The sequence below is a fragment of the Rutilus rutilus genome, assembly GCF_951802725.1.
Source record: "Rutilus rutilus genome assembly, chromosome: 19".
Classification (NCBI taxonomy): Eukaryota; Metazoa; Chordata; class Actinopteri; order Cypriniformes; family Leuciscidae; genus Rutilus; species Rutilus rutilus.
The window spans coordinates 5,178,882-5,190,721 of record NC_140232.1 but is presented as its reverse complement, the minus strand read 5'-3'; the positions used below and the strand labels follow the sequence as shown (position 1 = coordinate 5,190,721).

Sequence of the window (11,840 nt, the reverse complement as noted above, 5' to 3'; positions counted from 1 at the left end):
TGAGAGTTCTGTCCTCCTCTACATGGAGCCCCTTGTCGACACAATAATGCCCGCTAAACTTAGGAAAGGGCGCCAAATTCCTGACGACAGAGTTGGGGATATAGCCATCAGGAGCAATGGGCCAGATTATTTTGTCAAGGCGGTTCCTCTGCTTACTGACATAGGACCACCAGATTTTATCCGACAGTTTGGTAGTTGTCATCGCGAATCGCGAGTAAAGAGACTGCAAGTGAACAATCACGCTGTAAAAGTCTGCGAGGAATCGCTTCAAAATGTATGTAGGCTACTGTTACTATGACGTCATAGCATTGAGACGTCACACATTCCACAGCGCGCTTGTCTAAATAAGCTAATCTTTAAAAGTAAACAACACGTTTAAAACAAAATAACAATTTTGAGCACAGATTACAATATTAAAATGATTTGATACATAACGTTGAATGAGCAACCTGTTTTTAGACGCAAAAACGGCTGTAAACCGGAATTTCGGACCGGATTGGCACTGTCAACTGTCAAATAAGTTGGCTAAAATATTAGCTATTATTGTTATTATTATTTCTTATTAATAATACTGATACTATTGTTGTTGCTGTTAATGCAAAGAAATAATATGATTACTGATGCTGTCAAAATCGACGTGTTGGTAGGCTATATAGCCTACACGTTTCATAATATCTTGTATAAAGCGTGTATAGGAACCTACCAATCAATCAACTTACCGGGTAGATTGTACAAAATATAATTACTTGTCTGTTTGTCTGTAATTCTCTATTAGCTAAGCTCCAAAAAAGACTAATAGGCCTACGCAGAAACCCACATAAAGGTTGTCCTCATTTTAGATAAAATTGGGGATCAAATTAGATAATTGGTGGAATTATATATATATTTTAAATGTAACAAAATCATTAGATGCAAATACAATCATAAACAATCAGCTACAATATGCATATACTTCACAAGGAGACAATAAAGCACCATTCACCTCATTCATGCAGTTTGGTCCTTGAGTTTGATAGAATCAATGACACAAAGTTTAACTTAGGAGCATTTTCTTTAAATCAATCAACAATTTATAATTATATAATCTATAGCCTACTAATATAGGCCTATACCTATCGTTCTTTTATCAAGAAATACTTTCTTCATACATTTTTGAGGACTTTTCAGCACAGAATTAGAGTTCACTAAATGTTTAGATTTCTATGTAAATCCCACACTGCCCCCTGCAGGCATCAGCGTCCCATGGCGAAGATGGTCAGTCACTATTGGCACCTGGATAGTCTGGATGTTTTTCAGCTAAATATTGACACATTTACCTCATCACAGCACACTTAGAATCAGACAGCCAGTGTGATAAAGGCAAGGTAACAACCAGAGAGTCTGCATTCATTCAATAATAATATTAATCACTGCAAGCTGAAAAAGAAGTTTTTCATGTGCAAGACAAACAGATATTTCACTTTATTTTGTCGCATCATAAATTACATTTCCACCACAGTCAGTTATTGCAATACATGCTGATGACCGCAGATGTTTTATAATGACATGCCAATTAGTAATTCAGCGTATTGTTCCCAAGTAATAATTCAATATTTTCAGAGTATAATCTGAAAAGCAAAGGCTTTTCTAAGTCAAGCTCAACTGAGTGATGAAAATGTTATTTTTCTTGGTAACACATTATATTCTAAAAGTACCTACAGACATTTTCATGTTATGAATCAGGGAGTCATCCGTCTAAAAATATAATTTCACTTTTTTATATGAAACTGCTGAACAATGTACATCCTATTAGAGTATACATACAACATATTCATTGCAATGCATATGGTAAATGTTCATTTAGCTTTGAAGGCCCAAATGGGTAATCAGTATTAGTAGTATTAGTATTAGTAGTAGTAGTAGTAGTAGTAGTAGTGTTTATTAGTAGTAGTAGTAGTAGTAGTAGTTTTTATTAGTAGTAGTGCATATTAACATGTTTTTATTTAGTTAAAGGGATAGTTCACCCAAAAATGAAAATTAGCCCATGATTTACTCAAGGTGTATATGACTTTCTTCTTTCAGACGAATACAATCGGAGATATATAAAAAAATGTCCTGGCTCTTCCAAGCTTTATAATGGCAGTGAATGACTGTTTCTGTTTTGAAGTCCATAAAAGTGTATCTATCCATGATAAAAGTGCATCTATTCATCATAGAAGTGCATCTATCCATCATAAAAGTGCATCTATCCATGATAAAAGTGCATCTATTTTTTTATGATGGATAGATGCACTTTTATGATGGATAGATGGGCTTTTATGACGGATAGATGCACTTTTATAATGGATAGATGCGCAGATGCACTTTTATGATGGATAGATGCACTTTTATCATGGATAGATGCACTTTTATGATGGATAGATGCACTTTTATGATGGATAGATGCACTTTTATCATGGATAGATGCACTTTTATGATGGATAGATGCACTTTTATGATGGATAGATACACTTTTATCATGGATAGATGCACTTTTATGGACTTCAAAACAGAAAACAGCCATTCACTGCCACTATAAAGTTTGGAAGAGCCAGGACATTTTTAAATATAACTCATTTTAAATATAAGTCATATACACCTAGGATGACCTGAGGGTGAATAAATCATGGGCTAATTTAAATTTTTGGGTGAACTAACCCTTTAAGATGGCTTACACTTACAGTAACTAATGTGTGAGTGTATTTAGCAATGACAGAATCAATTCATGTGTGAAAGCAGATGTAGAAAAGGTGTGGAAATGTTGCAGTTCTTGACATTTAAGCCCCAGTAAAACGTCTCCAGCAGCCTATTTGGCACTGAGGTCCACCACGAGATGCTGGTACGCCATGGTCTTTCCTTTAAAACTGGCCGCTAACAGAATATCCTTATTGTCAACAGACACCAGACTGAACCCTCGAGGCGCCAGCATGTTCAGTTCCTGAAAGGGCAGGAACCTTTGAGTGAGGTCGTCCCACAGATAGATCCGAGAGAAGGAATAATCGCTCCCCAGCAGAAGGTACTGCCTCACTCCGACGCTGAACGGATACACGGCCATCGAGCCGCGTGACGGCAGGGTTTGGATCTCCACGAAGCGCTGGCTGTCCCAGCGCAGGATCTTCGAGTCTCCTATGAAGCGCGTGAGGCAGAGATACAGCACTTTTCGCACCCAGAAGTGCTTCACCATCTGCACATCGCCTGAATCTGTAATCTGCGAGTGGTAGAGGAACTGGCGCTGGCTGCGGTTCCACTGATACACCACCGGGGGCTGCGAGGAGCTGGAGAGGATGAGGCGAGGTTTGCCGTCCACCTCGAGGAAGTCGATGTGAGTGTCTCTGTGCCAGGGATGGAGAGACTGGTGTGAGTAAAAGCCGTTACTGTTCCAGCGGTACAGGCTGGTGGAACCGGCTTTGGAGCTGTCGACCACAGCAAAATACCAGTCGCCTTCAATCTGGAAAGTCTCGATGAAGTTGGGTTTACGGACACGGGTGGTGTCGATGTCCTGGATTTTGACGAAACGCAATGGACCTTCCTCCCATCTGACAACAACAACAGGATGTCATAATAAGAATAGATGATGATATATACATGCAAATATTATATAAATCTAACTCTTTGAGGTATTGAAATAATAAGGTGCATTCAGTAGTTTGCTGATAATTGAAAATGTTTTACACATTACGAAATAAATTAGGCCCTCCTTACACCTGGTATTAAGATGTGTTTTGGTCGATCGGATCACAAGCTTATGATGTAAATACAGGTGTAAACGGGGTCTAAGGCTGTGCTCACACTTGTAGTTCGGTTAGCTTGGTTCGTTTGGTCCGGACCAAAAAAAAACATTTAGTCCTGGTTCGCTTAGCATTGAAATTGGCAAATAAAACCTAAAGACATAGGGATGTGTTCACAACCTGATTGGTCGGCTTTTATTATGTATGTTTCTCGTTGTATGTGCGTAGCTACATATGATGGTATTTTGACCAGCTGAGAACTCATAAAGAGCTTATAAAATGTGTAAAGGAGTCAAAACAGTGGCAGGAATCCCTCCATCACAGACACACACACACACACACACACACACACAGATCTGCTGCGAGGAGATGTGGTTCTGATGCCTGTACTGAACTGTGATGGACAACATCACGACTATGGCCTAGAAAAAAACAGGTATGCTTGAGCATTCTGTCCTTTTTAGAGTCGCATCTTGTGACATCATATCCTGTTTTTGGTTCGTTTACATGTCTTTGGTCCGTGTTGCGTTCAGATTTCATTCAAACCGCACCAGAGTTCATTTGGAGGCGGATCGAGATCCATCTTTTCAGCGTCTCGGTCCCTTTGCTTGATGGGCATCAGGGTTCAGATGACAGTTCACATTTATTCAAATGAACCGCACTAACAGAGCAATCCAACAAAACATGCCAAGTGTGACACAACCTTAGACAACGGAACATACTTTTTTTGTTGGATAGTAGGGATGCACGATATATCGGCCACCATATCGGTATCGCCGATATCGGTTCATTTTCAATGTTATCGGCCCAATAAGAAAATTTGGCAGATATATTAAAGCTGATAAATAATGTATTATTTCCTTCAGCTGAGACACTTCAGAAGCGCACTGTTCAACATAATGGTTTTAAATTGCCATAAAGTCTGTCATATCGGCTACATAAAATTATCACGAGAACATCATAATTGTGCGTTTGGGACATGGCTTTTAATGGTGAGACTTTTGTTTTTGTATCAGGCTCTCAACAAATATATAGAAATTTGAATTTAATTTTATTTAATTCTTTTTTTTGGCCAATATATCGGTTATCGGCTTTCAAATATAAAGAATTATCGGTTATCGGTATCGGCCAAATTTTTCATATCGGTGCATCCTTATTGGATAGGTAAGGTAATTAATGAACCGCTGTGGTATCGGTACCCAAAGTATGCGAAGAACAGCGATGGTGACACTAGATAAAGAACTACTGATTGCACCTTTTGTTAGTAGAAAATGAAAAATGCAATGTTATTTCTTTAGGGTAAAATATGATAATAGAGAAAGTATATTCAGACAATATTTGAGCGTCTACAATAGTGATGGGAGACATGAAGATTTTCCAAGTTCTGAATCAACTTAACTAATAACTATTCACTGTTTCAATGCACTTGAAACACTTGAGGCTGCCAGCACCTGCTGGTCAAAAAGCTGTAAACGTTGGGGTGGGCGATATACCGGTAGATACGATTAACCGGTTGAAATTTGTCAACCGGTAGAGATTTCGGACTACCGTCTCTAGAGTGGTTATGCTCACTATCATTAAAGATTATCATTTGCATGCATTTTTAAGCATTGTGTATTAAAATTAAGTGATTTTAAACCATTGAAGCACAATAAGCAGCGAAAGAGAACTAATTTCGCCATATGCGCACATGAAGTCACTGCTCACAAAGCGCATGAGAACTGAACTGAGTGCGTTGTGCCGCCTAATTGGGCTTAAACGGTCAAATACACACATTTATGAATCAAAATGCCGAACTTTGCAAGTGTCCTCGTAAACACAGACATTTTTGTCCTAAGTGAACGTAAACAGTTGAGTAAGAAAACGCATGTGTAACAGTATATTGGATCCATGCATTCGGTCTTAAAGGGACAGCAGCCTAATAAACCTGCTGTCGTCCGAGTCATTAATGTTAATCAAACAACAAAAGAGAGAAAATCTCTCACTGTTTCTGACTGAATCACTTTTGTAACTTGATAAGAATAAATGTATATTTAATTTACACAGTGACGACCATGCAGTGTTTTTTATATTACTTTATACAATTTATGTATTTATGTTTGTTCTATCGTAGTTTATTTGTCCTATTGCTTGTAATTCGTTTATTTATTGTTTTTTCATCACTGATTTGAAATACTGAGTTTTTTTTTTTTTTTACTTTAGTCTTGTAGTTTTTTGTGAAATTGGTGAAAATATTTATACATTTCAATGGTATCAAATTTTGATATCATAAAAACCTTATTTAAAGCAAAAATAACTATATTGTGATATATATTGTTATCTTGAAATAAAATGACTCACATCATGATGTAAGATATTGGTCATATCGCCCACTCCTATGTAAATGCATCGAAAACTCAGCCCAAACATAATGAAAACTTTATAAAAAACCAATTGCAAAAGTTTTCATGAAAGTGTAATCTATTAAATGTAATCTAAAAATAATTAAATACCATTAAATATGAAGGTTCTGTAAAATTAGTGTTTTATTAATTTGTAAAAAAAAATTATTAGGCAGGGCTTGGCAACTAGAAGTATAATGTTCGTTTGTGTGTTATACACGAACAATTATTCAAATTCATTAAAGATTTACTATAAATAAAGCAAAAAATAAAACTGACACAAGATCAGTTAAATAATTCCAAACAAAAGATACGCAAATGCTTCATGAAGCAGTGTTGTGAATGTGCCCATCGCTACAGTCGAGTCCATAACAAAAATAGTGCACATAGACATACTTGTAGATGTGTGATCCTCCAAAGAGCTGAGCCACAACCATGTAGAGAGTGTTGTTGATAACCACAGGTTTACAGTAGACAGCAGAACGAGCTGGAAAGGCACATGAAGTACATATTAAATCAATATGTTTTGATAATCTTGTCATTCTTTAAAGAAGTTCACTTATTTTGATGTGTTGACTCGCATACTAAAGCACATGTGAAGGACTTTTTAATTATGATTTTCACCGTAGTGTGCGATATTACATTTAAAGTAAATATATTTTAAATGTACTAAATTGCAATCACAAAACATGACACAAGTATATTTTAGTTTACCATGAATGCTGGTCTGTACATTCGGCAGTACACTTTAACCATATTTCAAAGACAATATAAGTAATTGAGAAATTCCATATAAAGATGTAAACTACAATACATTTTCATTTAAGTGCAATTAACATGCAATTAAGTGTCTGAAAAGATTACATTGAGCTGTCACTCTCGTGAAACAAGATTTTGTGTAAAAGGTTGGGAACCACTGCTTCGGAGAATATCCGAATATTTTTTGCATTGGTTCTACCTATTAAATCAAATAATAAAAAAATCGAATAACAGCTGATGTTTGACTTACATGTGATGTTGTAATGTGTCTTGAAAAGCATGTCCACATGATCCCAAATGAACACGGTGCAGATTCCTGTGTTGGGCTGAGCAAAAACTGTGTACTGGTCATTGTTAAACTCGTATGACTCCACAGACAGAGACTGGAACGAGTATACCTCATATACTGCAAAATCTGGATCAGAAGAACGTTTCATATTAGTCAGTGTATATCATAAGTTCTTTTTTAATCCACCTTATTTTAAATGGTCCTGCGGTGTGACATGATTTATTTACAAAAAAATTTTTTTTGTAAATAATACATCTAAAATTATTTTTAAAAACATTTCCAATTTTTCTATAATTATTATACATGCATCATATAAAAAAAATTAAAAAAAATTATATGATGCAAAAAAATCAGAAACGTTTTGTTAAATAATTTATAAATATAAATGTATTCATAATTGTATTATAGCATGTCACAACACAGGCCAATGCAGAAACTGTTTGAAATTTCATGCCAACTACCCAGATACACTACATGGCCAAAGGAATGTGGACATTTATTATCAAAATCAATGCTTTCTACTAGATGTTGGATCATGGATGCAGGAGGGTCTGGCTCTCTGGCTGATTGGTTCAGGTCTGGGCTTTGTGCAGACCAGTGAAGGCTATTTTTTTTTTGTAGCCTGGATTTTGTATACAGGTTCATTTTCAAGTAAATAAAATAAATAAATAAAAATCTCCCCAAACTGTTGCAACAAAGTTGAAAGAGGAGAATCAAGAATGTCACTGAGTGCTGCAGGAATGAGTCCTAAAACCTGGAAATGAGTTCGCAATTTAGCACTTCCAAGATGATTGACAATATTAGCATATAGTTTGGATTGGCGGTCTGGTTCTGTTCTGGGCAAGAACTCAATGCCCATCCAATGCAGCCAAGCCTGAATAAGAGCAAGGAGGGCAGCGATAAACACCCTTAGGGTAAACAGAACAGTATTGCAGATATCATTAATGTCCAATAATTTAATGTACGACATAATTCGAGAAAAATTAGTCTGATTCGAAGAGGAGTATCAGAAGGCCAAGTCCTTACTGGGCGAGAGGTGGAGCTGGGGATGAGGGAGGGTAATTCGATCCTGAGCAACACGATAAAGCTGCTGATAATACTGAATGGGCCTTGTATATGAATGCTGTGAGAGGTGTCGTATTCCTATAGGTACAGCCGAGCTTCACTGACGTGACCTGCCAGAACTAACGCCTATGCTTGATTTCCGCTTCTGTCGTCCCAAGGTCAATGCGTTTTTGGTTGAATGCCTGAAATAAGCTCAAGATATTTTCATGTTGTATTCTATGACGTAACCTACATCAGTAATACCCCACTCCATTTTTTGTTGCTAACAAGTGTCTACACAGGACTAGAGAGAGTATGGGGGCACTAAACCTCTGAACAGGTAAACTCAACTACTCACTAGTCGCTTTCACAGCCTTGCTGTGTTTATAATCACGCTCTATTCTAACTATCCAACTTGAAGATTTTAAAGGGTTCGTGAAATGCATTTTCAGATCTTTATATTATGTTTCTGGAGGTCAGCTGATGACGTTAGCAAAGTTGTTTTGCACCATAAAAGTTCAAATAATTGTAAAAAATTATAAATAAAAACACTACCTTTCATGGGGTTATATCTAAATGTGTACCTTGGAATGCAATGTAAGTCGCTTTGGATAAAAGCGTCTGCCAAATGCATAAATGTAAATGTAAATATTCCTGCTGCTGTCTGTGTTTTTAATATTAATCAAACAATAAAAGACAAAAAAAAAAAAAAAACACTTGCTGCTCTTGACTGAATAACTTTTGTAACTTTAATAAAGATTAATCTATATTTAATTAATTCAGTTAAGACTGTGAAATGTTATTTTAAATGTGATTACTTTTTTCAATTTCTGTACCTGAAATTTACTGTTACGCCCGTTTCACACATACTCCGTGTGCAGTGTGTGTGCGGTGCGTGTTGCAGTGTGTATGCGGTGCCGGAGCAGCACGCGCTATAGTGCTTTCACATATGCAGCGTTTGCTGTGCGTAACTGATCCACGGCTGTACCACAAACACATACTCTCTATTTGTATTTCAAATCCAGAAGTTATCAGCAACTTTTATTTAAAAAAAAAGTTTTGTCAGCATTGCGATTCTCTTTGTACACATATACACTCTTTAAAAGACGTTTAAACACAACTTAACGCAGTATTCAGTGCTACTTCTATATAGATGTATATAGGTTATTAAGTTGCTCAAGCAAGTGGTCAAATATTTAACCATGTAGCCTACTTATATTAAAATCGCAAACATTTTACATTAAACTTGAACTTGTTTTTCCACCTCCATGAATAAGATGAGTGTTGTTCATTATGTCTCATTGTTGAGGTAAATTGTAGTTTTCCTTGCTTTACCCCGGTCTTAAAGTAAAAAAGATGACTGTGAAAAATAGTAGAATTAAATTAAATACATTTATGGTGAGATTACTACATTTACTTTCATTAAATGCATTTATGGTGAGATTACTACATTTTATTTCATTAAATGCATTTATGGTGAGATTATTATATTTTCATGTCAATCTGTGTTCATTTTGACCACGAAACATGCGCTGTCACTTTAATTCAGCGCGTGCAGCACAGCAAAAATAGACTCGATGCGGAAACGATCGCTGCACTGCTGTATACACACCAGGAACGGATCGACGGACCTAAGCTCCGTACTAACCTGTTAACATGGGTGCGGAAAAAAATACGCATTGCATACGCACTGCAAACGGAGTATGGGCCCTATCTTGCACCCAGCGCAATTGACTTCGTACACAGACGCATGTATCATTCCTATTTTGCACCCGCGCACAGCGGAGTTTTCCCTCCACAGACGCACGTCGGTTAACTAAGAAATACACTTGCGCTCCCCGGGGCGGTTCAGTGCAAAGAGGAGGCGTGTTCCGGCGCAAACGTTCCCTCATGCTATTTTACAGGTTTAGAAAACAATTCCGCCACTGACCGAAAAAAACTAGTCTAAAGTCAGTGGCGCGTTGCGCATGTTATTATGCTATTTTAAGGGCGCATGCTTGGCCATAATCAATGTAGCGTGTGCACAACGCGCATACACTTTGATTCTCTCATCTACTACACAGAAGCAGCAGTTTTCATTTTTGCAAATCATACATTATTATGATAGATAGATAGATAGATAGATAGATAGATAGATAGATAGATAGATAGATAGATAGATAGATAGATAGATAGATAGATAGATAGATAGATAGATAGATAGATAGATAGATAGACAGTTTATTATAAAAGCATACATCTAGCTTACACATTTACCCAAATGATCATACGCCTGTTTAACCGAAGTTAATTTGGGTGTGTTTCTCCATCCCCAATGTCACTTCTCTGTGTTTTACGGCCCTGACGAGAACGTCGGTCTCCTCGGCTGTGAACCGCTCCTGGCGTGCGCCTGGCAAATCCGCCGTTATAATAGGAATCCGCTATAGAACAAGCGCGCCTGCTCTTAAAGGGAATGTGAGCTACTTCAGACCAACACATTTTAGATTTGCATCGGGCGCAAGAGTCATTTATCCCGCCGGTTTAATAGCAACAGCGCCCAAGACCCGCCCACAAAGTTACTTGCGTTTCGCGCTTGATACTTGCGTTTCAGATCGTTAAAATAGGGCCCTAAGTGTGAAACGGGCGTTAGACCTCTCTGAAAAAGCGAGGAAAAAGTTTGTTTCATTTGTGTTTTTTTCTATTTTATATATTTGTGCTATTGCTATTATTTGTTCTTATTTTATAAATATTTGTTATTTATATTAGTCTTATTTTATTATTTATTACTTTTGTGGTGGGGTCAGTGAAAATTTTGGCAGAGCAAGTAAAGATTTGAGCCACTGGCCCATAAACTTTTGTTGGTCACAGAGCTTATTTTCTGCATAATGGAAAAATCCTACATTGGCTTTTTCTCTAGAGAACCAGGGTAATGCGAACTTCCCTGTCAGGCTACGAAAATACGTTTTCAGTTGAATTAAGGAGCCTGGAATTTGAAGGGGATGCCCTTATACTTTTGACCATGTAGAGTACCTATATTTCACAGAATTACAGATCTCAAATAGCATGTGCTAAGAGTGTGTGAGTGGCCTTACCTGCACTTATGCAGTTGAAGTCGCGTGGCGTGAGGTCGTGGATGCGTCGACCCTGGAACTCAAAAGGACTGGCGCAGTATATGGCTGGAACAGAGGTGTTGGTCTTCTCCATCCAGTCAACCAACCATTTGATCTTACAGTCACAACGGAACGAGTTCCCTCGCAGGTCTCTGCCAAGAGTGGAGAGAGGAATATATGTATTGTATATGTTTATTTTTATTTTTTTTTTAAAGTCGTTTTAGCTTTAGTACACTCAATGGCAATTAAAAGCTACTCATTTTATTTTGGAAACATTTTGACTTTATACACTGTTTTTCACACACATTATAAATGGGCCACGTAAGGATATAGCGTATTTGAGTAAGACAGTCCCTCACAGGGGAACTATCATATTTGGGTATATGGTGCACATACAGGTCTGTGAGGATGTCCAGGTGTTTGAAGAGATCTCTGGGAAGAACTTGCAGGTTGTTGTTGGATATAGACCTGATACAGAGAAAGAGGAGAGAAGAACATTCAAATCAGAGAGACGTCACATGACCTATTTATC

General features: G+C 37.3%; 1 protein-coding gene across 1 annotated transcript in view; it reads right to left on the bottom strand.

The window, feature by feature from the left end:
- Window positions 1-1,092: 1,092 nt before the first annotated feature.
- Window positions 1,093-11,840, bottom strand: part of lgi3 (leucine-rich repeat LGI family, member 3) — an 18,449-nt gene continuing 7,701 nt past the window's right edge. Inside the window, exons 5-9 of the mRNA XM_084389556.1 lie at window positions 11,705-11,776; window positions 11,291-11,460; window positions 7,137-7,301; window positions 6,524-6,614; window positions 1,093-3,554 (exon numbers count right to left, since the gene is read on the bottom strand). Of these exons, the coding sequence (XP_084245682.1) occupies window positions 2,825-3,554; window positions 6,524-6,614; window positions 7,137-7,301; window positions 11,291-11,460; window positions 11,705-11,776 (1,228 nt within the window). The 3' untranslated portion in view covers window positions 1,093-2,824. The remainder of the gene's footprint in view (window positions 3,555-6,523; window positions 6,615-7,136; window positions 7,302-11,290; window positions 11,461-11,704; window positions 11,777-11,840) is intronic.